General features: G+C 41.2%; 1 protein-coding gene across 1 annotated transcript in view; it reads left to right on the top strand.

Annotated features, from left to right (window-relative positions):
- HOMER2 (homer homolog 2 (Drosophila)) overlaps window positions 1-23,778 on the top strand; it is a 52,071-nt gene extending 28,293 nt beyond the window's left edge. Inside the window, exons 3-9 of the mRNA XM_008945277.1 lie at window positions 6,862-6,993; window positions 13,822-13,914; window positions 15,230-15,369; window positions 16,637-16,793; window positions 19,039-19,149; window positions 22,001-22,081; window positions 23,495-23,778. Coding sequence (XP_008943525.1) covers window positions 6,862-6,993; window positions 13,822-13,914; window positions 15,230-15,369; window positions 16,637-16,793; window positions 19,039-19,149; window positions 22,001-22,081; window positions 23,495-23,683 — 903 coding nt within the window. The 3' untranslated portion in view covers window positions 23,684-23,778. The remainder of the gene's footprint in view (window positions 1-6,861; window positions 6,994-13,821; window positions 13,915-15,229; window positions 15,370-16,636; window positions 16,794-19,038; window positions 19,150-22,000; window positions 22,082-23,494) is intronic.
- The last annotated feature ends 2,500 nt before the right edge of the window (window positions 23,779-26,278 follow it).

Raw genomic sequence — 26,278 nt, 5'->3', positions numbered from 1 at the left:
CTAGGTGTTGCTAGACCTGATTGTCCTTGATTGTCAGCTAACGGTGACCGCCTTGAGGTGCTTTAGACGATGCCAAGTACTTCCTATAATCTTCTAAAAATAACGTACCTGCCCCTCTTGGCCATTCCTCATGCCAAGGGGGAGTCTTTCTAGATTTTTAGAGAGCGAGTGGTAAGCTATCCTGTTGCTGACCACTCCCTGAGGTGTGTAGGTTGTTGAAGAGTAGAGGAATCTTTAATGATGCCATGTGGTCATGCCATTTCTGACCTCTGTGAAGGGACCTTCAGGCTTATATGAAGCTGTTGTCAGTGATGCAGAAAACTATTAGTGGTTTAATGATTCGTATAGGGATGTGGTTATACCCTACACAAAGACTATATGCTTTTATTAAATCCTCCAAAGCATGTATGTGATATAATTATGGGGTATTTTTTAATTGTATCTAATAGTACATTATGCCACTTTCTCCCCTCACCTCAATTTTATTCACTAGGAAAAAAATAAAGAGCCTCCACTCCATTCTTCTCACTGTCTCTGGTAAGTCAGAGATCTTACTTCTCATGTGAAAATAACACACAAGCATTTTCATTTATATATTTTGTAGAGCGTTGCATGAAATTCCTGGGTAACAATTTGTTCCAACGTAGAGGGTTTGAGAACCCTTGCTGTATATTTTCTTCATGAAACAGCTGCTGGTGCTTTGAATTGTGTGGGTGGGTGGATGTGTGTGCTGTGCCTAAAAGGAAAAAAAAATTCTCGTCAGATGTCAAAGCAAAAATAGGAGATTTTTAGAGATTTAGACTGGGTGGAGGAGGTGGGAAGCCAACTCTGCAGAGATGTTAATTACTTTGGAAGAAAAAGAGTGCAATGGAGTAGGTGTAGCAGGAGATTTACTTAATAGAATTCACATCATCATGAACCCCCTTTTGTTGCATTTAGACAGGTTCTCAGTAGGGCTTTACAACAGAAATATTTTACCAGAGGAAAAACAGTTATTAGTCTTTTTATTGGGGGAGGGGAGGATGACTATTTTTACATCACTTTTCATGAAGGAGGACAAGAACTGTATGGGTTTTGTTTGATTTGTTGGCTTTTGGGGCTAAAAATTAACCTAATCATTCATTGAATTTTCCTGGGGATTCAAGGTGATACAAGATTTATTAAAAAAAGCTGTGTGCAACAGTAGAAATGGCCCTTTTCCCCATACAGCAAGCAGCAGCAGCCTGTGAGATACTTTATGCATAAAAGGTGAGTATCCTCTCTGCAGAGGGAGCTCAGGTTGAGAAGTAAATGCTTCAGACTGCAGGGATGAAATGATGGGTAAGCAGAGCAAGAGTCTGGCAGTAGATATCCTGCCAACTGTTGTCTACATTGTGTTCTGCCCCCACTGTTGTGCACAAATGATGGAGCAGAGCAGGAGGAACGTCAAAGTGGAGAAACCCAGTGCTCTCCTTATCATATATTTACAGTGCTCCTCTATCTAATTAGTCCATAGCTGCAGCCTGTCCTGGGTAAAGCGCCGTGTACGTGTTTGGTGCAGCAGCTGAAGCAAAGCTAGAAAAGCACCGTTCCTACTTGCAGTTTTTCCAGGCTTTTTTTTTTTTTTTTTTTTTTTTTTAAGAACCTTCTACAAAGACTTAGCAGGAAGGGTGGGGAAAAAGATTTGATCACATCTGCTGGGCCTGATTTGTAAAACAACTATGATTAATCCTCCTGCGTTACAAGTTCCCTGTTTTGGCCAAAGGCTGTTTCTTCTTTCATTCCCAAGTTCTTAACACTGCTCTTTTTGCTGCTCCTGCCTTACTTGGTTAGGTGGCCTTAGCAAGGGACTCTTTCTTCCCCTTAATAGCACTGTCCTGATTAACAATGTGTGGGTGTGCTGTCTTTGTAGGACTAGAAATGAGATGATCAGTTTATCCCCAGTGACATAGTGGTGAAAAGATGTTACATCTCAGTCTAGAAGCTCTCAGCAGAGGTAGGGAGGGTGGTAGATAACAAAGGATAATGCAAATCAAGGAAACGTAGGTGCGTTAAATTACGGAAGGTAATTGCTAAACATTTGGGGTAGAGGGAGAATTTCTCTGCAAATCTGTCTCCTCATCTTCATATCCAGTGTCACAAGCCCTTCTGATTCATTTTGACTTGACGAGCTGGAAGAACCTGCTGAGCCTGTGATAGCTGTGGCTAGAGGATTAGCAGCTTCTTTCCCTCTTCAGTTCTGTGTTTAGACTGGGATATAGCTACACTAAAGATTAGCAGCCTGGTGGATTGGGGAAATTAAATTTCAAAAGGGCTGCAAACCAGAAAGACATATTCAGAGGTGTGAATGAGGAGGCTTTAATTTAGTGACTTCTTAATGAGTAGATCCTATGTTCTCCAGCCCTGGGGCCTTTCTGGAGGTGAGGTTACTTCAGAGGAATAGGTGATATGAATTTAAAAGGTAAATTCCAGAGTACTTCCTGATCTGTCTGTCTTGTCTCAGAATAAGGCGCCCTTTGCTGATATAATTTAATGCAGTTCCAAAATGTATTGACTAATATATTCATTAGCTATTTCCTAGCTATTATTTCGGTCTTTTCCCAGGTAGGGAAGTTCGTGACAGGGCTGGCTGAATTGGCTCATCATCCCCTTTGGTGGGTGTCTCTCCAGAGGAAACGTTCTGGCCGATTCCAGCCAGTGCATTGGCCCTGCTCCTCAGGGCCGTGCCAGTGGCTCTGCCAGCTGCCCGCTGGGGTTGCTGCTCTCCTCCCCTCGAGCTGAGCTCGCTCCTCGTTGCTTTTCCCTCGTGAATCTGGCAAGCGGGGGGATGCGACCGGAGCAGGCGCTGCGAGCCAAGCCCACCAGCCCCTGTGTGTGGCTCCATCTCTGCTCCCTCTGTACTCCAGCCAGCTGACATGCACGATCACCTTGTGTTAATGAAGCAGTGGCTTGGGAAAATGTATTTTCAGGAGCCACGTTGGCTTCTCCCTTTTAGTACGCTGTTGTGATATGGGGAGCATGGGAGAGGAACGCTTTAAATACTTGAAGCATCTCCTAAAAGAAGTGGCAGCTGTATATATGGGCACTGCTCATACATTACAAGCAGCATGAGCTGCCAGTACATTTTTTTTTCCCTTCTACACACTCAGGTCATCTTGTGACCTCTCTCTGCTTGATTTATTTGGCAGTTTTTCTCCATGGGAAGGCAGCAGGATGGGTGTGTTACAGCCTGTGAATGTTCTGCTCTACACCAGCTTATTTGCATTCACTTTTATCTGATGAATATACTTAATGTGTTTCTAAATGTCTGGAGTCATTTCTGGTTGATGTAGCGCTACCTTGTACTGTGAACGTTCTTGTGTCATCTTCACATAAGAATTTGGATCTGTCAGGATTGTTTTTCTCCCAGAGGAAGTTAAATTAGTATGCGATTTTGTTTGGCTTATGCAGCTGTATCAGGAATGTTTGCCTTCTGATACACTTGCATGTAGATGAGAGCAAAGACAGTTTGTTTTTTTTTTTTTTTAACCACATGTAGACAACTCAGTCAGTATGATGAATGAGTTTATTATTCTGTAAGGTGCTTATTATATTATGCCCATCTTTGCCTTTGTCTTTAGGGAGAACTCTTTAACCACTTCAGGGATTGATTGCATTTGATTAGAGAGTAGTTTGTCTTTTGAATCCATTATCCTGGATGAAAGTCCACAAGTTTATTCAATTTTCTGATGCAGCCAGAATTGCCCTGTGTGTGTATTATACGAATGAGAACCAAATGTGGTTATTTTGTAAGAGCCCATTTGAGTCGCTGAGTGGCCTTTTCTTACAGAATTCCAATACTGGATTGCAGGTAGGGGTGGAAAAGAGCCTGCAGGCGCATCTTGCCCATAGCAACTTTCAAATAGTGCCCTTTCCCTTCTGCATCCTTCCTCTCAGCTCCCTCTTCCTTTGAAACTTGAAAATTCTGGCTCATCCTTCAACAAAAAAAGAATTTTTCTGGTTTGGTTGAGCTTTCCTGTTGTGATGGCCATAAATGCTTCCCCTGCCTTCTGTCCCATCTGGAGACCTCCTGCTGGGGAGATGGAGGAGTGGTTGGTAGTACTTTCTGTCTGGTCTCATGTAGCCCAGGGTGAGCCAGCTTTGGGAAGAGGGATACACTGGGTTACCTGGAAGTAATGCTTGCAAATCTTGCTTTTCATTGATCTTTGAAATCATAAAAACTTTTCTTTCTCTTAAACACAACCAACATTATTGTTCCATGGCCAATGTAGTGTCTCTGCTGTGAAGCGATGACCAGATTTACATGGGAAGTGAATGTACAGGCAGATGCTCCCAAAGTTTAATGTTACGTTGCCTTCCTGTGAGCATGACAGGGTGATGGGGTGAGGATGGGGAGGAAGACAGGGTGGACAAGTGTGATAGACCCATCCAGCTCCTTTGAACTGTTTCCATGAGCTCTGATTTAATCTCCTAAGCTCCTACTTAGATTTTCACTTTTCTGTTGCAATGCAGTGTTTCTGAACTGCCTGACTGACAGACTAGGATTTAGGAAAAAAAAAAAAAAGGGAGAGCTGTCTTCCAGGCAGTTTCACTAATTATAGCTTATTATAAATTTAACAGATGAACTGTCAGTTTCTTGAAGGGGGTTGATCACCACAACCTTTTCTTGGATTCTGCACTGGCCATAGGAAAAATTAACCTCTAAGATGCTAAGCTAATACAGGTCATTTCATCACTCAGTAGTGTTCCTTGGTTTATAATTTGCAGGCTTCATTATTCTTGTTATCACATCTTTGAGATATTTGGCTGTGGTATAAAAGATACCTTCGGTGTGTTTTTAAAATAGATTTGTTTTTATTCAATTATTGTTGTAGGAAGTATGGAACAATTTTATTCGTCTCAGAGTCTGCTTCCAGTCAGTGAAGCTATTGCCTTTCAATAAAACAGGCCATTTTATTAGTTTTTCCCCATAGATGTCTAATTTGATAGGCACAGTAGGACTGATATAATAATTTTTATCACTTGAAATTGTGGATATTTCATAGCTTCTAAAATAATTCTGTAACTTGAGAAGCTAAACATTTGCAAGTAGTTCATCTGTCTGATGTAAGATTTTTAAACAAATGAACGTATAGCACTTTTCTTAAAGTTTTCGGAAAGCATTCTGGTTTTTCTGGGTTGGTGGAAGCTCTCCCTCCTGTTCCTGTGACTCTCTAGGTCATGCAATACTCCTGTCGTCATGCTCCCTTTGCACTGTCAAAACCCTACATAAAATCTTTGATTTTCTTTTAATTTAAACCTCTGAAATCATGCTTAAATTTAATATTGGTTGCATTTCTGTTGTGTGACTTAGCCAGAGCAGAACATGTTTGGACAGCTTTGCTTATACCTCTGCCTGTCAACTGACTATTTAAAAAGATGTTTTGACCCCAAAACCTGATATCTGTATGATGTGTGTTGGCCAGCACTAGTTACCTAGTCACCTCTCCCTTTTTCTTGCCCTGTTTATCCCCATGCAAAAAAAAATATTTCAGGGGTACCAGCCACTTGGCCCTCCTCTGGTTTGATCATTTTGGTGAAAATTTCGGTGGTGGGAAGTGGCGGGAACTCCTGTGTTTATTTGAAAGTGATGGTGCAAAGAGAGGGAACCGCTGGAGGTGAGCAGTTTCTGAGAAAGCAAAAGCCTCAGCACAGAGGTCAGAAGTTAGGAAGGGAACAGAGGCAAATAAAGATCTTCCTCCGGTAAATTTAATTCACAATTTTGACTAAAAGTAAATGATAGCTTAGGAGAAAAACTGCTTGGAATACATAGCAAATGATGTTGCCAGGATGCTTCCTGATCATGTTAATTAAACTGTCCCAAAGATTTGGCTTAATTAGTGCATAATTTGCATATTGGAGATGATGGTACACGTTACTAAAGAGAGCTCCTATTTTGTTGCAGAAAGAACATTGCACAAGAATTAATTTCCAGGGGAAGGAGTCTCTAGACTCATATAATGATGTATCTTGGAAATATAGTTAAGATTTTTGATAATGAACTGACATACATCTCATTCCTTTTTGCAAGATTACATTTTATGCTTGTGACACGAAGTTCCTTGGAGACCTCATCCCAACAGCCGCCTTCTTGTTGGCGATTTCTTTAATTACAAGAACCTCTGTTGCTTGCAGGGTTGCTGGTAGTGAAGCAGATATTAACTTGTGTAAAGTGGCAGGGTATTTGTCTTGAGGCCCACATTTGACGCTGCGTGTGTGTTGGCAGTGATGTACTTCACTGCCCTCCCAAGTTACACTCACTATTAAGCTATCAGTTTCTCCTTATCTTGTTTTTGATGGTTTGTTGTGTGTTTGTTTTTTTGTTTTTTAATTTCTGACATGTCTCTGTCAGACATCCTACTTGTGGAGGCCTGAGGCCAAATGGAGAAACGCAGAAATATCTCTTTGCTCCTCCAGTCTGAGAGCAGGTATTGCTGGTGGAGACCCTGCTTGGAGACCTCAGGCCATCCTGGGTGCCTGGTGGGGTGGTGGGAGTAGCTGTGTGCCTTTGTAAAGCTGAGAAAAGAGGATTTTGCATCTGCAGTTCTGCCAGGCTAATTTTATAGCTGCTGTCCCTGCCGTTGCCTTGAGTTCGGTGATATTCCTGCAGCCGTGTTTAGCTGCAGGACTGGGATAGTACTTTGAAAAAAGAAGACAAAACATCAAAGTTTACGTATGAAGTAAGAGAAGATAGAAACTGTTTTGGTTTGGGGAACAAAGTCTTCTGAATACAGCGATTTCCCAATTTAGACTGCTAATTGCTTTGGATGATATTGTTGCAAGGATATGCATTTCCCATGTGGCTTCTACTTTTTAATTATTTTTTGATCTGTGTTTAAACAGGTGATCATAAACAGCACAATCACACCTAACATGACCTTCACTAAGACATCGCAGAAGTTTGGCCAGTGGGCGGACAGCAGAGCAAATACTGTGTTTGGTTTGGGCTTTCCCTCCGAGCAGCAGCTGACGAAGGTAATGGGGCTCATTGAATTTCAGCAAAGGCTGTCTTGCTTCTTTTTAGTGAAGAATTCCATGTACCAATCTGACCTCTTCTGAGCTGCATGCTTCTGCAAGGCCTCTTCATCTGTGCAAGCTGCCCATCTACTACAGTTACCCAATGTCTGTATATACAGAAGCAGGCAGTATTGCAAACCTTGTAGTCAAAAATTATAAATGAAATATGACCACTGACGATGGTACTAGTGAGGTGATCTTCATGGTATCTTGCCCAGCATAGCTGGAAGTACTTGTGTTTTCATCTCCCTGGTCTATGTGCTCCTTTCAGCTGAAAGTGGCACCAAAAGCAGAGGGAACCACTGATATGCCAGGATTGCTGGCATTAGGGTATTGGTAGCTGAGGTGAAGGAGTTGCCAGCCCCCAGGGCTTGCTGGTGCCCCTGTTTTGCGGATACCACTGTTGATGAAGCTGTGTTCTCAGGAGGCTCAGTAAACTGATCTGGATTAATATGATACTGCATTTTTGGCATTGCAGCTCAGTGGTGTGGTTTGCAGCCCTGACCCAAACTTGCTTTATCACAGACCTGAGGAGGTTGCAGTGAGTTGTGGCAGTGACTGGAGGCTGAGTAGCCGGGGAGGTCTGACACCAGGTTTGCTGGCAGAGGTGCCTCTCTTGGAGGGCAGACCTGGCCGTGGGCTTGGTGTTAATGCAAAACCTCCCTGGACCAGGCACTGGCTACAACAGCAGGCTTGTAAAGTCTAGAGCTGCCTCTTGTAATGAATAACCAGCAGTTTAAAATACATCCTTTGTCATTAGATCAGTGATCTTGCTAAGTGCTCATCAAGCAGCTGAAATATTTGTTTGTATATGTAGTAAAAAAAGCCCCTATTTATCTAACACACAGTTTACACCTGAAGCATGGCTACTTGGCACTAGGTTTTGTCAGTAACCCAACATGGTGTCCTTGCCCATGGCACACAGTCTCTCGCCTTGCTCTCCTCTTGCATGCCTTGATAAGAAAGGAGTCAGGAGAACAAGATGTTTCTTGTAGTGTTTAAAATAACAAAGGCAGACCATTGCAATAGGAGGACTTTTCCATCAACTGAATTGTTATAGGAATTTATTTTACTGTCTGTCTTACTGACTTTTCACAATTTCCAGAAAACTGCATCTGCATTTTTTTGCAAATATTTCTGAAAGGTAAAGCATATTTTACCTTTCATGGTAAATTATTTTTGGCCCTGGGATGTCCATAAAGGTGTCACGGCAATAATCTGCTCTTCTAGGGTGCTAAGGCCACCCAGTCGATCACATGCAAAACTGTTTTTTAAAAACGAGGTGCTGGTGAAGGTTATGTTTCATGATGCTTACTCAGCTGTGGAGGACAGCTCATTTCACCTATGCATATCCACCACTCCTGCAGCAAAGAGCTGCAGGGTAGCTAGTAGGTGGTATGGGAACGTGGGAGGATTAAGGTGAATCTAGGGGAATAGTTTATTTTGAGTAACAGATAAAACATGATACAATGCAACCTTTGGACACCAAATGAAAGAAGTAGCACCGTTGGATAGTAAATTTAATCCTAGGTTACTGAAGTCAAGCCTCTGCAACATGACAGGTGGCCACATAGTACCCCAGTGCTGGAGGGGTTTAAACACACACCATGCACTGCGTGGAGCAGGTGGTGCTGAGGCTGACTCAGGAGGTGAGAGGTATAACCAGGCATGAGGTACGTTTGGAAGTCCTTGAACCCTAATTTGAGAGATTTTGCCATATTCTTCAAAACTGTCTAAACATGTACATAGAATAAGTTTAATGGTGGTATCAGAAAGCATTTCTTCAATGTGCACGTGACAAGACAGATCCAGCCTGAAAGACGTGTCATGTGGGCACAGGGGCCTCAGCACCAGCTGTGTTTCTCTCCAGATCAGTTTGCACATCTGTTTGCACAGCATGATTTGCAAAGGAGCCCACTGTAGATGGGCAGCTTCTGTGATAACACAGCCTACTTTCAGAAAGAGCTTTCCAAATCAGCAGAAAGACTTTTCTTTATATTGAAAATATATGAAAATATTGAAGGGGGGCACCTCTGAAAATGGCTTGTGATGATCTATTTAAAAAAAAAAAAATCTGACAGAGCTGGAAAGTGTAAGAAAACGTGGTTTATTGCCACTATGCAAAGCAATGGGACAAAGATATCCCTTATCATCCATGCTCCTCAGTTTAATTATTGAACCATTAGTAAGAAAGATCAGAGATGGTGGAGAGATTACAGATGTACGAGTGTACTGGGAATACTAAAATCAAGTTTCATTTTATGCTGATATCATTATGCTCTTATAAAAGATATAACTTAAGCTTGCCAGTTTTACTGGAAATAATTGAAGCTTTTAGTCAGGAATTGGAAGGACACACTAAAACTCCGCTAAACCAGAGATCAATAGCATGGCTTTAAATAAATAAATAAAGCAGAAAAATGTCTGCTAAAAACAAGGAATAGTAATGAGACAGGAGAAGGGGTTAGCACTTCTAAAAGCTGCATTTTTAAGCATATTGGTTGGCCTAATAAAAGAGATTGCCTCCGTCTAATGCCTTTCTTCTCTTGAGATACTTAAGCACTAATCCATACCTATAGGGAAAAGGAATTTAAATTAACCATGAGCCATTAATGAAAACTGCATTCAGTGACCTAGTAACCTCATTACCACTCACATTGATTGGGAGAATCCCAGGGCTTAAAGTTGATGTCCTACTCAGCGTCCTTTTCCCCTCTTGCAGGACTTGCTGACCCTCCTTTCACTGCTTCTCACCCTGTGCCTCAAAAAGGTCTCGAGACATTTTTCAGGCATTGCTACAGCCAAATCGAAACCGGAATGAGAAGAGAATTAACGGTGTGCCTGGTGTGATGAAGAGGCAGGGCTGGGGCTGTAAAGGGGGTGATGTATTTTGCACATGAAGCAGTTAAGTTAAATTTTTGCTACCGTTCAGGCTGCTTCAATGTAGATGTGCTGTCTGAGGAGCTGTAGGTTGTCAAGGGCATAGGGACAAAGATTTATACAGGTGAGAAACCAAATAAACCCAGACTTTGTGCATCATAAAGCAACTGCTTCCAGCATCTGGGAAGCACTGGACTTTATTTCTATGCATGTGTGCCCGCCCTGTGTACGGTGTTTGCCAGGCTCTGTGTCGCAGGGCAGAGGGCTTGGAGCAGAGCCTGCCCCCAGCACACAGCGCAGCCCCCCCTCCAACCGGCATCGGTGCTGGCAGCGTGCTGGCTGTGCCAGAGCAAATTACCAGCCCTTTGCTGGAGTAAAGTCTTGTTTGCTGCCAGTCTGCATCGTACTGAGGACTTGTCCCCAGAAAAACACGGGCACAGCGGCACGTGCTTCGTGGGTCACAGCGTGGTGCTGCTCCCCCATGGGGACCACCCATCACCCAGCCTTCTGCAAACCGAGAGGACGCGGCAGTATTTATGAGACTGCTTTGGGTGGGAGCAGCTGTTTCATCTGACACTGGCACAATTTGTCAGCAGGAGATGTAAAATATAATGCCAGATTAGGAGCTTAAAATTTACGCACACAAAATAATGGGTTTTAATGTATAGAATGTAAAGAAGGTCTATTTAAGTGTATATATCTGTTTCTCCCAGTGACAAGCCGGCTGCAAATTTGAACAGCCTTTAAATAATTTGCACAACCAACAGCAGCAGCCCTGAGTCCCCATTAAACTTCACTGGTCAAGACTCAAAATCAAACAGCGCTCATGGGCTGCAGTTGCCTTAGACTAGGCTTTTGACTTAGAAAGGCTTTTGAAGTGTTGTTAGCAGCAAATCTCTGTATTGGAGCTTAGTCTCATGGCTTCCTGGGGCATGGGAAGACACAGCATATAATCTATGATGGACTGTTGGAGTGGTGTTTAGATGATGTTTCTCCTACTCTAGACTTTTTTTTTTTGTTGTTAATTTTGAGGATCTTTGCCCGTGGACGAAGGTGGAAGAAAGGGAAAATGAAGGGAATAGAGATGGAAGCAGAAGGTTCATGATGATTTTTTTAGTTGGTGTTGGGTGTTTATCCAAGCATGGCCCATTGAGACCACATTTACCAAGTTTTCATTTACTAAACAGGTTGTTTCACTTTTTAAATAGGAATTTCATGTTTAAAAAGCACTCCCTGTTGTTGCAATGGTTTGACAGCTCATAGTCAACTTAGATCCTGGAGGTGGCACACGATTTTGTAGTGTCTATTACTTGTCTATTATTTATGTTTGGGACAATAGAAATGAGTTACTGGAGAGAAAGCATCTCTGTAATGTCTGCCAGTGATTATACAGTGTGGCCATGCCATCACTCTCAGAGACAGCCTCAGGATCTGGGTAGCTTCAAAACGCCTGGTCTGCTGCTGTAGCAATTAGCGTTGGTAATGCTACACAAGTTTGGGCTGTCACCACTGTGTTGCTGTACTCAGAAGAGTAATCAAGTGAAAGGCTTTAGTTTCATAACAAGCCAAGAGATACTCTGTAGCTTTCAAAAATAGACTGTTAGTAAAATCTAGCACGCAGTAATTAGCTAAGAAAGAAAAAGAAGCAGCAGCAGAACTCTATGGACTGCTTATATGACTGTTTCCAAGTGCATGGAGTAAAGAAGAACCAGAGACAGTCATTCACTGGTGTTTCTGTAACAGCCATCTTCATGCTTGTAACAACGATAAGAATGAAAGGTAATATTTTAACTCTTAAAGCTGAAGCTCTGCCCCTAAGATGGTGAAAAAATCAGTTATTTGTACTTGTTTCTAAAAGCAAATGTGCTAAATACATGGGTTGGTAAATTTGAGACATGACTGAAATCTATTGTGCAATGAGATCAGTATTGGTTTTATATTGAAGCTTTACTCAGTCATACACATTTTTTTGTTTTTTTTTTTTTTATGGAAATGTGGAAAAAGATCCTTTTTTCTCAGCTGACATAATTTTTCACAGCAGTTTCCTGTGTACTTTATGAAGATAGCTGCAAAAATAAAAATCTGATGGATCACCTTCAGTTCTTTTTGTCTTTTCATATTTCATACAGTCTGTGAAGAGCCCTCATAAATTTTTCATACTTGGCCATAAAGATTTATTGTACAAGAGAGACTCAAACCAGCCCTTTACTATTTGCAAGAAAAGTGTAGAACTTGCTGTTGACACAATAATTTAGAAAATAGTTTGTTATAGTTGTTTTGTCACAGCAGCAGATACATTTTGTGTAAAGCTGGAGTTAAGGTGAAAATGTGATGTAGTTGTTCCTAATGATCGTTATAGTACTACAAAAGTAATCAAGTAATTTGTGTGTAGTGACTGCACATGCCATCAGATAGCAACTACAGCCATCTGAGAGCACGTACTTTACATATGCAGTTTAATCTGTTGTATGGAAGACATCTGGATTCAAGGGCTTGATCTTCACTCCTAAGCATCATCACAGGACGTAGTCTACACCTGAAATTTCACTTGGCTTTGGGAATGTGCTTGTCTGTGGGGTTTAAGAATTATGTGTATGTATTTGTTGGAAGTGTACATTTGTGTGTTACACAAAGCACAGGTACCTCCACATATAAATCCAGATTTCTCTTAAACCAGTTGAAGATTTATCTGTCTTCATAGTGCTAGTATTTTACTGAGACAGAACATGCTAAATACCTGCTCCAAATCTAAAACTTAGAACATAAGATTAGGAAGTGGATGATGATTTTTCCCACTCCTTGCCTATAAAATGAGACGGGTTTTTGTCATGCTTTTGTTTACAACTTTGTCATAAGTGTTCTGAATTATCCAAAGATATAATGACAATCCTTTCATTCACAAACTGTGCAATAAAATACATCTGTTTATATTTTTACTTTTAATATGTCTTTCCTTTGTAGCATTTCAAGTTACTCAAAACACAGGGAAGCAAGACCAAACTGCTTTAGCAGAAAGACAAAATTACCCATTCTTATACTGGATATATATCTTAATTTTTAAAATAAATTCTCTATCTTGCCTTCTATTCTGTCTTTTCAATCCTCTATTTAAAACTTTAAACACTCTTTAAAGTGTTTAAAGCCCTGGAACCCTGACTGGTTGTGATAATACTTGTATTTGAGAAGTGCCAGACTGACTTCGGAGCAGATGTCCTACAGCAACTTGTAAAGACTGGAATCGTTACTTTTCATCTTTATCTTTCATTTCCCCTGCCTCCCCCAGTTTGATATAACCCTCTTACAGGAAGCATTCAAACCTTTCCCTGAAGTCTTCTACCTTTATTTTTTGCCAGTAATAAGAAATGTAGATCAGAAAATCTGTGTTTTCATATGGCCTCATCGTATATTCAGATGTACTTTATTCTTATTTTTTAATGTCTTGATAATCCCTTGGTTGCATCCTGCAGATCAGCTCATTTGCATTCTTTAATTTAATTGACTTGCTCTTAGGAATACAAGATATGGATAATTTTTTTATCCAAACATATGTCTTTTATACTTTCAACTTTAACAGACTGTCAACACAATGTGACACAGGAGAGGGAGGAAATAAACAAAACCAAATCAAACCAAGAGACACTAATAGCTCCTTTTTCTCCCTGGGTTTTTACTGTGATCTGTGGAGCTACAGAAATGTCCCTCTATTAGAAACACCTCTATTCCTTTTTAAAGAATCTTCCTACCAAAGAATTAAGATGTTTTTTCTTGCCAAAAAAAATTTCAATTAGTAGAATTAGTTGTCCACTTTTAGAGATCTATGAGCCATATAAAGACAGTAATCTGAATGGTTTAATAGATGATAAATCATAAATCATTTTAGTAATGATCTTTCATGTTTTTTCCCAGTTTGCAGAGAAATTCCAAGAAGTGAAAGAAGCTGCCAAACTAGCAAGAGACAGATCTCAAGAGAAAATTGAGACCTCAAGCAATCATTCCCAGGTTTGTAGTTTAGCTTTAATATCTGTATGCATACAGGATAAATATTTTAATAAAGTTAAATTTTCTAATGGACTGTACCAGCTTCTGGCAGCAAGTTTAAAGTATATGAAATGAAGATTGCCAAAGGTAATTGTCAGCTGCTGGACATTAACATTGTCAGAGGAATATTTTTCATCCATCCATGCTCTTGGCCTTCATTTAAATCTTTTTTGCATCATTTCTTGAGCTGTTATATTATGAGGACAGCTATACATCCTTTGCTTTGTACTGTTGGTCATAGTTTGGGTCACTGGAAGGTAAATCAGTGTAGAGTTTCAGCAGACAGTAAATGAGATTAATCAAGATACTTCATTTTGTCATCTGTCTAATCTACTTTTGAGGGCCTTCAGTTTGCCACTGGAGAGATGGACTGTGTCCATAGTGTTTCACTGCCTAGCTGTGACTAATGGGAAGCTGTGGTGTGGGAACAGAGGCAGTGCTTTAGTGAGTGCTTGGAAGAAGCTTGTGTTGTTTATTTGTACAACACACTTTTCTAGGCCAGCATCCCTCTACATAATAACCTCTCTCTATAAATCTCCATGTCCAGCAAGATCTGGGTTTCTTACACAGTGAAGAAACTGAGTGTTGCCCCACTCTGTCTTTGGCTGTAATTTCATACACATTGTATTAGGCAAGAATGAACCCTGTACAGCAGGCATTCTTGGCCTGGGCTAATGTTTGGAAGAAAGTTTGACAGATTTTGGTTGGAGAAGAATTCAGATGCGTGATCAGAAGAAGGCTGCCGAACACTCTTAGTCTTGCAACTAACCCCCTTTGTCCATAAATATCAGCCTGAGTGGCTGACTTTGGATTCTCATTTTTTAAAGACGTTGGTCATTGTCTTTATGGTTCACCCTGTTCTCTGTTGGTGATCAGCAGCAAGCAGTGTATGAATGGTATCTCTTTGGAGGAGCAATATCTTCCCTTCTTTTCATTTTTGGTTTGGACTTTGTGTGCACTGTGTTGTTCCATTATCTTAAAAAAATGGAACAACCTTTAGAAAACACAAGCTTTGTCAGTCAAAACACTTTAAAATATTTTGGAACACTTTAAACTTCCATTTTGTGTCTCATTATAATTTCTTCATTTTTTTAAAACAGACCAGCTTTGCAACCAAGATCTGAAGGTTACAAACCAGAGTTCAACCAAGAGATTGTACACAGCCTAGGTCTAGGCAGAGTGGGTGGTGTGGGATTGAGATTACAGAGAAATTGGTGTTGTGGTGTTGCAGGAGTTGCAGGGGACACCCAGTGTTCATTTGTGTGTTGTGCTGCAGGAATCTGGACGTGAAACACCGTGTTCAACTCGAGCATCTAGCGTGAACGGGACAGATGATGAGAAGGCGTCACACAGTGGTCCTGCTGAGGCACAGCTCAAGTCTGAGAATGATAAATTAAAAATTGCTCTAGCCCAAAGGTGAATTTCTTTAATACCTAAACTGCATTGGAATAGTGTGCTGTAATTACCTGACGGCTAATGATATTAACAGAAATTATTCAAATGTAATTGCATTAATTTTAAGTGATGCAGCAGAATGGATCAATGAGCAGATTTTAGCAAGTCCCTTCTGGTATCCAGTTGAGAGATGCTTACGATTTATTTTTTTCCTGATCTAGTTCATAATGAGATAAGAACTCTTATTCTGCTGATGCCACCTCTTATAACCACCTTCGTTTGTGAAGTTTTAGAGCTACAGAAATAATGTTAGAGCCATGGGGGAGCAATTGCTACTGATAATATATGAAGCCAGTCTCTCTTCCTCTTTGTGTTTGCTGCATTTATTTTGATGAAAATAGATATAGATATTTAAAATTACAAAAGGGAATGAACTCAGCCATAAAAAGTTGAAACGAGAAATATAATTTCACTGGGCAGCTTAGAAGTCTGAAGGGGATGTTTCTAAAGCTGTGGACAGTGCCCCTCGAAGTCACAGTTTCTGCTATTTGCTTTGATAAAGTATTTGAAAATGCCAAGGAGAGTAATTTGCAGCTGTAGTGGAAATACAGGCGTTGGAATATGCAAAGTTACAGCATTAAAATAGAATGATTCTCTACTGGGATCTTGCCTTTTCTGCCTCTTGCATGTGAACATATCTGTGAATGGAAGGAAAATCTGACAGGATCAAGCTGCTCCTAAAAAGCTGTTCAAAAAATAAGGCAGCAGCATCATGAGCAGTGTTACCCAGTGAGCGATTCTAAGGTTGCATGTATTATATTTGAAGCACATCATATCTCTTTATTGACATTTCAACAGTGTAACCTATTTGAAATCATAAGGTTTACTCATTCCTTCTGCTGAAGACACCTCCACAGGCAAGTAGCAACTAGCATTGTAGGGAGTTTCACAGCCTTCCTTCCATTCACTCTCTAATCTTGTGCTCTACACTGCAGCTTGAAGCTTTGGGAAATGAGTAGCTTAATTCTTCAGCATTATGTAACACTTCTATATTTAAGGCTGAGCATTAAAAAAAATTCAAATACAGATAGTGTCACCCCCCTGAGATCCTCTGTTCTGAATTATTGTACCATGTAGAGTAAATTTGTAGAGTCGCTTCGTCGCACAGGTACCCGTGGTGTGGTAAGCACACACCACAGTTTACCTGAGTTTGCAGTCAGGTGAAGAGTAGTGATGTGCAGGGTTATAAGGTGAAGCCACCTAATGCCAGGCACCCTGTTTTTCTCAGTTCATCCAACGTGAAGAAGTGGGAGACGGAGCTGCAGACGCTGCGGGAGAGCAACGCCCGGCTGAGCACAGCGCTGCAGGAGTCCACGGCCAGCATCGAGCACTGGAAGAAGCAGTTCTCAGCCTGCAAGGAGGAAAACGACCAGCTCAGGAGCAAGGTAGCAGAGCACACCCACAGGAGAGCCGTCTCTTCCAGTCAGCTGCTCCTGCCATTGCTCTTTCTCTTGGATTTCTGTTGCTTGATCTTTGTGTGTGTTAGGAGGCAGACCTTGTCTTTGAAAGGCAGCTGCTTCCCTCTGCACACAGCAGGCAGGATGTTCACAGGGCTGTGGATCAGTGGGAGGACTGGTGCTGCTGCGTCACGGGAAGCTCCCTGCCTCTCACTTTGGGAGACTTGGTGTCAACAGGGGTTGCTGGCTGGGGTGGTAAACCAGAAAGGTTTTATAAGTGGGATTATTATTGCATATCCGTTTTAAAGCTCACTTAAATGCTGCCAGATGATGAATGAGCAGAAGGCATGGCTATGGCCTGTTTACCCATGGGAAACAAAGCTGGGAACCACTCAGTGTTGGAAGCAAATCCCAATGGTAGGCACGGGAATGAGGACATGAGTTATGTCCTCAGCACTGCAGGCTCAAAGCCGGGTCCTCCAGTGCTAACACTGGGCACATCTCACCCAGAGACCTGCCTAGAGGCATCATCAAAAGTCTTTTCTTCTCTGTTACTGACCACGACATTTCTCAGTAGTGCAAGACCAAGGGTGAGCAGCAGCTACAGCAGAGAACAATTCAGAAGTTTAAATTTTTAAAGCCCATTTTAGAGTAGTCATTGATACTGTTCCTCAAATACTGTGTGTCTGTAACAACCCAACATGGGGTTGGCACCCACCTGGGCACAGGGGAGCCTGGTTTCTGTAAGCACTGCTTGCAGAGACAATGTCACCCTAATCATCCTAAATGTCTTTGGAAAAGCTTCATCCTTTTCCTACTCACTTAAATGGTTCCCTGGGACATTTGTAGTAGAGATCAGATTGTATCAGTCTGATGAGTATGTGCTTTGAAAGAGGGAAGGAATTTCCTATCTTTTTGTATGTCAGTAGGCTGCAAATAGTATTTTGGCATTGGAGGTGGCCTGGTTTGCCTGTCTGTGCTGAAAATCCACATGGAGCAACCTTTTCCCAGGATAGATGCTCTCTATCTATTCACAAGTACTTTAGGAGTGCACAGTGATAATTCAGACATCAAACCAGAGCTGTATTAACTGATATTACATTCATAAATTAACATTAGTTGTTACATGATTTGGGTCTCTCTTTCCAGTCTCTTTTAGATAGGGGAGAACTGAGAGACTAGAACAGTCTGTTATGAAAAAATAGCATAATTTGCAGTGTAGCTTTTTTACGTTTCTATACTCTGGCAGAGAGAAGTTGTTTCCATTGAAGTTAACTGGTGAAACATGCCACATCTCAGTAGCTGTAGCCTAGATATGAAGAGATTATCAAAACACTGCCTTACTCCAGCTGCGGAGTCATCATACCAGTGACTAGCCAGACTGCAGCCATGCTGTGGGTGTAATGCACTTCTCCTGTACAACGAGCTTTTCTGAGCTTTTCCCCAAGGAGGTTCCTTGCTCGGCGCTCACGCTGCACCACTGCAAGCACCCTGGGAAGCTCCTTCTCCTTTATTAATTGGGTCAGACTTTTTTGCATATTGCTCTACCTTCAAATGAGAGGAGTTATAATCCCAAAGCAACACGAAGCTGAGAATTAAAGTACATACTTTATTGAGCTGGCCTGTCAGCCTGTGGGAAGTGCATCTCCTGGGAACCAAATCCAGAGCTGACAGGAGCAGGTGCGGAGAGAGCAAAGCACATCCCTAGGCGAGAGAACAAAGCAGCATACGTTGCTCTGAACTGGTTCTCCCCTCAAAGTTTTGATGTTGTGTCCCTCATACTCCAGCTAGAACAATAAGCAGCCCCTGAGGAGGCAAACCTGGAAGCTCTGGAGAGATTTCTTCTCCTTGTTGCATCAAGAAAATCCGTCCCTTGTAGTCTTGTGTTGGTTCTGTGGAAGTGAAGTGCAGATTTTATCGCCAGCCCCTCTTATTTTAGCAGCTCAGTGTTTTGTATATTCCCGAGTACTTATATGAGATACTGTGCAAGGGAGAATAAACACAGTCCAGGGGCTTCCTATTGGGTGTGTAAATTGGCTCTATGTAAGGCAAGAAGCAATAATTTGGTTGCAGTGAATCAAGTACTATGATTTAGGAAACAGGTCCCTGACAAATTGAAATTATCCATGCTGCCCTCTGCTCAGTGGAGCAATGCCTCTTTACATCAGCTGTGTTCTGTCCCATACTTTCAGAAATGTGAAAAATTTCACCTAATTTTTGACATTTCTTAAAGATTGAAGAACTGGAGGAACAGTGCAATGAGATAAATAAAGAGAAGGAAAGAAATGCACAGCTGAGTAGACGTCTCCAGGAACTGGAAACAGAACTTCAGGATAAAGAGCTGGTAAGTGCCCTGAACACAGAATGGCACACTTTAGAGTTTGAGGAGGTCTGTCTGCTTCTCACTTGGACTTATGGATTTATGGACTGGCTCACCTCCAACCAGAAGCACACCAAAGTCTCAAGGCGTTGCCCGTTTCTAGATTTTCCATGTACGGCTCTTTAGCAACAGTCTGATAGAGTTCCTCAGTCTCAGTTTCATGATGTGTCATGCACTGTGACAGCATGCTTTAATTTGGCAGTAGGTAATAAACATGATACTTCTATATATGTAACACTTTACTCCTAATAGAAGAGCTGGAGAGGTGAAACTTGTTGCCCAAAGCCAGACAGATGTATGCTGAGAACTGCTTAGTTTACCAGTCCTCATGGCCTCGATTCCCACAGACATCAGGACCACCATTAAAAAGGTACAATGGATGAAATAATTTGATGTTTGCTTAACAAGTCCTGTTCCTAAATCTGGAAGGTTTGTAGTCTTCAGCTTTGCTCTTTTATGGTCTCCCTCTGATCTCAGGACTAATGCTAAGGGTGAGAAATTCACATTCATTCAGAATACTTCAATTTGTCATTTTTGGCATACAGGGAGTTCATTTTCCAAGGAGAATGATATTGATGGCTCGGAGACCCTGAACAGTGGGGAAAATAATGGGATCCTTGGTTTTTTCCTTCATTACATTGACCAAATGCTCTTTGCTGCCTGAAGAGAAAAAGCTGTCAGCAGGTGCAGTAAAGTTTGCCATGTGCCATTACAGCATCTCTGCTGGTGATCTTAAAAGCAGTGTTGTTAAGGGGTTTTAAGATGGCACAAGGAAACAGTATAAAGAGATAAATTCTGATGCACTGTTATAATACGTTTTTCAGCCCCATATTTCAAAGGAAAATGTCATGCTTTCTTCCCAACCTTTCTGTGGTAATAGCATGTATAATAACCCTTATTCTCTGATAGCTTTTCGCCTCAAGATTCACATTTTTATGGTACCAAATGAACCAGAAAATTGATTGACTTGTGAATATTACATGCCTGTCTTCCATTTGCACTGACAATATACTAACTTGTTTTCAAACTGCATACCTATATTAGCAGGTTCTTGATTAGGTCTAAACCACCCATAAGTAACCTTTTTGAGGTTTGCAATTCAAAGCAGCATGTGGCCTGCTCATGGGCATTGCCATGGAAGAGGAGCTGCAGATATCCTCTTCGTGCAGGAAATGAGGAGAGAGAGAGATGTAAAAACATGGGAATCAGGACAGATCTATCTAGTGAAATATTATATCTTTATAGACATGTCATATGCGATATACCATATATAGTGTGTGTATATGTATACACACTGTATTATACTATATATAGTAAGCATATAGTAATTATGTATATAGTAAGTGTATATAATATGTATTTATATGCTGAGATGTGAGCTAATAGGCATTATTTATGTACATACAGATATATATGCATGGGAGCTCATATCTCAAAACAAAGGGCAGCTTACCCTTTCTTTCCCCTGTATCAGCAGCTGGGACGTTGCCTGGTTATAGTTACTCTTATGATAGTTAAATTCTTCAGTGAAGTTCACAGAAAAAAAAAAAATCTGTAGTATTATGATTTGTAGTATTATGATATTAATGTAAACTATTGCTGCAAAATGGAAGGGAACAATAAAAGCAGTTAGAGTTGTCACAGGAATACAGAATTTGTAAAAAAACAAAACAAACCACCACAATTATTAATGTAATGCTGCTTTTTGCAAACCTTGGAAGAAAGCAACATGTTTTCCAGGGTACACTGGAGGCTTGTGAATTTTGGGTGAGACTGGAAGCACTGTGTATTGAGGCACTTAGAACAGGGTAATCGGTCGGACCTGAGGAAAAGCCTTGTTGTCTGGTTTTATGGAAGCGCTTGACTTACGGATTCTGGTACACTCCTATTATGCCATAAGTTCACCTGTTAGGGAAGAAATCACCTTTTGTAGCCAAGAAATCTGCCTTTCTGACAGGACTGGTTTTGCTGTCCTGTGGCAGTACAGCTCACAGAGGATATACCCGTTTACTCTAGAGACAGTCACCTACGTGGGCAGTTTGTGGAGGAGGATCTTGCACTCTCTTCAAGTCAGAGATTCTCTCGGACCTGCAAATGTGCTTTTCAGATGCCCTGAGAATCCTTCTGCAAAACATACAGGCTTTCTTTGAGTCTTTCCCTACTGTGTTCATTTGTGGTGTTAATGTATTCAAGTTGTCTCAATTTCCATCAGAGATGTGAACTCCTATCAAGTCATGTTGCTCTTTTCATGAACTCCTTTCAGCTAGTCCTCTCCGTTTGGACGGTGATGCCAGAACTGAATACAGATCTCAGAGGCAGGGCTCTCAGAGCTGTGCTGTGGAGGAGAGTTGATTACAGCTGTGCTCTGTAATGCTGCCTCTATATATGCAGCTCATAATGCAACTGGCCTTTTTTCGCTGCCATATATCATTGAAAATTCATGTCTAATTTGCTCTTTGCTACCATCTATAAATTGCTTGTAGCATTACAGTCCTTCAGATTTCTCTCTTATTGAATGTCTCTTTTGCATAGGTATGCATTTCAGGTTAAGATTTCATTAATATAATTAATGGCATTCATGCTAGAGATTGGATTACACTGTTTTAGAAATACACAGTAAAAGAAGTAGTGAAAAAATGTATTCTAGCAGAAAATTAGCATGTGTTTTGGGATTCAGGCACGCTATTTTGGTTATTTTATATCCAAATACTGTGCAGAATGCAATAAAATATGCTAAGCCATTTCATATTCTCAAATTTTCATTATGTTTTAAATTGAAGCTTGTGCTGATTTTTTTTCTTTTATGTTTTCAAAGGAACTGGAGGATCTCCGAAAGCAGGGTGAAGTTATACCACAGCTAATGTCAGAATGTGAATCTGTATCCCAGCAATTACAGGTACAGTTTAGCAATGAATTTAATTTTAAAATAGTTGATACATTCACTTTCTTTCTCATAACTGTATGCTTTTCTCTGGTCAGACTGCAGTGTTTGAAGGCAAAAGAGCTCCAGTTTGTATAAACAAAAAATGCTAATAACATGCAAAATACACCATGCCCTTCTCAGCACAGGAGCAATTTAGATAGCTCCATTTCCTTGCCTGGCTGTTTGCAGGACTTGTTTTGCCTGGAATCATGTTTCATCTATCTCCTGCAGATTCCAGGCTATCCTGTATCTATTTCTGCTGCTCTGGGCTTGTGGAGCAGCACCACAGCCATGTGTGTTAAGTAGCGCTCCGAGATGCCGCAGTGGCACCAGGGAAGGCTTTTTGGGAAGAAACAGATGAGTGTAGCTGCACACCACCAGGGGACAAAAAGTTCACCTGCGGATGCCTTTGCATGCTGTGTCATTCCTTTGCAGCAGCACGTGGCTCGCTTGTGGCTCAGGTTTGCACATGGGGCTCCTCTGCTGGGAGGTCCTCACTCAGGGTGGAGCCAGCTGGGCTGTGAGAGCCCTGCCCAAGCCAGTGGTGGGGCTTTGGGCATCACTTCTTCAAGTCAGGGCTTCTGTAAATGGAATAAACTAAAACGTGAAGGGAGATCAAATATAAGCAGTCTCATCAGTGAAATAAAATCCAGTCGACCAAATAAGCCACCTTTCTGGTAATCTAAATGTTCTTAAATCATTTAGAAGGCTGGTGAGGAGTGCAGATGCTGAAAATGGTTGAATTATTAATTTTGTTTGATTCAGTATGGTAAAGTGTGTCATCTGTGGCTTTTGGTGAGAACATGCATGTGCTTACATGCATGGAGCAGAGAACAGGCAGAAGAAGTAATGAGAGGGGGAAAACAGAACAAACTGCAGCAGGGAAGGTGTTACGTGGCTGCCTCATTCCTTGCCTGAGTGCATGCAAAGTAGAACTTTAAAAAAATACCAATAAATCCAAAAGTGCTGAATAAAGCAATATTACTCCTCAGGCAGTATTTCCTAAGCTTGTTTTTCAAGGTTAAACCAGCATAGATAATTCCCTGTGTAATTGGTGGCATAGTGTCTAATTCTGCAACTGTAGCAGTGACAGAAATATATGCACAGTGCACGGTTTAAATCCAGCTGAATTTTAAGATACCAACCAAATGACAAAATCTGATGCAAAGCATCTTTTCCAGTTAATCTGTGTCCTTTCCTGCGTGGGCTTTCTTTCCTTTTAATCTGACTGGCACATGTCACTTGCTCTCAGAGGTGCTTGTGTTAATCGGTTTGCAGAAGTCAAAGCAAACTTTTACAGCCCAGCTGCCATTTGTTGCTTTACCTACTAAATGCTGTTTATCCTTCTTCTCTATGAGTCATCTGATTGTCTCTTTTGTCTTTAAGGATGCTGAGAAAAAGAACAAAGATCTTGAAGAGAAAGTCAGAACACTAAGGACAGAAGTTGAAGAGAGCAAACATAGGCAGACCAACCTTAAAACTGAATTAAAGAATTTTTTAGATGTACTGGATGGCAAGATAGATGAGTTACATGATTTCCGACAAGGACTGTCTAAACTTGGGGTTGACAATTAGATGGCAATAGATTTTTTTTTTGTAATCTAGGGTCTGGATGTTCGATGTTTTGTTGATCCCAAATGTGTTTTACAAAATACAACTAGAATGTTCCACTTGTTTGCATTGGTTTTGTACATAGAGGCTGAAAATTTGCTGGGGGGGAGGGGGCTGGGATTTTTTTGTTGTTGTTGTTTATTTTCCAAACCAATCGTGCTGCTCACTGAATTCTGTTGAGATTAGAAACTTTCTATATTGCTGCTCTGGCTTCGTGGGGTTGGGAACAGGTAGAGGGTTCTGTCTCAGGAATCTGGAACTAGATCTACCTTAAAATGAATATGCAGTTAGTTGTTGCAGGGAAATTTATATCTTTCTTAAGGGCTGTTGCAACCATAGAAACAGAAAACAAGTCTTTTTCTTGTCCGGACTATCAGCACTCCTAGCAACATCCACTTTTATTCCTTGGTGGAGCAGAGAGAAGATTAGCTGGAGCTCCTGGAGTTTGTAAAATGTGCCTGTGATGAGCTGCAGTCAAGTGAATCACTTCACACAGATGCCAGTATCTATAGGGACCATGTCGATCAGGCCCAATTCACCGAAAAAAATCCAGTGGATTTCCTATAACCCCTGATACAGGCTGCATGTGCTTGCCTGGACCCATACAGCACAAAGTCAATGATGCAGAAATTAATTTCAGCTCTTCAGGTCATGCATCCTACCCAGCAGATGAGGACAGCTTCTCTTGCTTAGCAAGATCATCTCTCTTTGGCCTTCAGTTTTGAAACCATATATTTTTGTCATTATGTGCATGTCAGAAAAATGCCCAGTTTGAGTCTTGGGACCAGGTATTTATTTTAAACAGTGATATGTTGCTGGTTTGTACCCAAGGCACATGCACCTTTGTGCAACTTGATCTCTGTTGTTTAACTTCTGCAGTAGTGAAGAAGGGATGCTGATCTGAAAAGCAATATAAAGTTACTTGAAGGTGTTGCTCAGAAGCAAGTTTCTGCCCGGGAGACCAGCAGGGTCATGAGCACATGAAATCAAAATCCTTTCCTATGGTTTCTGCATTCTCGCCTTGTGTGTCTTTGACAGTAGGGTGGGAAATAATCTATCAAGTTGAACTGTCCAAACAAAACCCCAACCTGAAAGGCAGAAATGGTGTCTCAAACTGATTATTCAGCAGCTCTAAATAGGTTTTGAGAAATTCAAGATTTTGGGCTCCAGTGAGAGGCAAGTTCACTTCATCACAGACAGAGATGTAAGAGGGGCCAGAGAGGAGAATTCAGCCCAAGTTTTGCACTTGCCCTGACGACTGCCTTTAGCTTCTTTCTCTTCTTTCTCCATAACCTGGTTTCAGAGTCTCTTTACAGGGGACCTGAATTAATTCAAGAGAGAACTCTTCTTTGTGTGACATTATTATTTGTTTAATTCAGGCAAAATGTTGGTTAAAGCTTGGTTAAGCACTGTGTTAGTGCATTCCAGCAGTGACTGATATAAAATGACTGTGCTTTTGTTGTTTACTTAGGGGATAAAGGTGGGTTATAGACGAAACAGGCATCGAATACTTTTTGCACATGGATATATAATTGCTGTGCTGGAGATAGGGTCTATATGCAGTTATCCCTTAAATTTTCATTTCATCAGTTGCTGTTGTATTATCTTCATTGCCTGGTTTTCTTGCTGGACTTTGTGGGTTTTTTGCATTTACTCCTTTTAAACAATGGATGTGAAGCTGGGCCCTTTCATAAAGACCGTTATGGCCATTTAAGTATCTTTTTAAGAAAAATTGCTGTAGGCTGTTGATATTTAAAAATAAAAATCAAAATCAGGTACATAGCCTGTAGGCGTGTGAAAATGAGACTTTGCCAATGTGGAAGATTCAACAGTTGCATAATGTGGGGTTAGATCAGACTTCTCAAAATTGAAAATGATGTCAGAAATTGTGTGCGGTTGTGCACAAGGAATCTTAATTTTTAGTCTTTTTATTTGATAGCAAGTCAGATAGACACCATCATCTAACGGGCTTATCCTGCTTCATTCACCTTTAGAGTTCCAGAATTGCAGCCAGTCCCTGCATCAGCTGGGAACCAGGGGATAACACAACTAAGAGCTGCCAGCAATACAGGTAGGCAGGGCCCTCCTCGTCACAGTGGTTTATTGCTTTTGCACTGAGGACCTTGTTTATCATCTGTCTCCTTTTTCCTGTTGAGCAATCTTAGGGCTTCCTTCTTCGTTTTGATATAAAATAAGATTTAGCATAATTCTGGGTGTTGGCATGCAAAAGACACTGTGAACAAATTATTTTTTTGGAGTTAATCCAGATCTTTCTTTCCACTTTAGTCAGTTCTATCTCAGATCCAGTTCATTAGGAATGTATTAAGCCACTCTTAAATTGAGAGAAAAGTGTTTCTGTGGGATTGCATTGACTTAACAGATGGAGTTTAATGCTGGTGCATTAAACCAGAGTATCGTTCTGACATGGGTGGTTATTTCTGTGTGCTCCATGCCCACCAGGGGAATGATGGGGGTGTCCTTAGAGAAATCCCTGCTCTGTCTCTTCTAGTCTTGCCCCAAATGTGTGTTTTTCTTGCCTGCTGTTGCTCTGATGTTGAG

This window comes from Merops nubicus, unplaced genomic scaffold (assembly GCF_000691845.1).
Source record: "Merops nubicus isolate BGI_N331 unplaced genomic scaffold, ASM69184v1 scaffold23968, whole genome shotgun sequence".
NCBI classification, from domain to species: Eukaryota; Metazoa; Chordata; class Aves; order Coraciiformes; family Meropidae; genus Merops; species Merops nubicus.
Note: the sequence above shows the minus strand (reverse complement) of the source record. Positions and strands in the feature narration are given on the sequence as shown.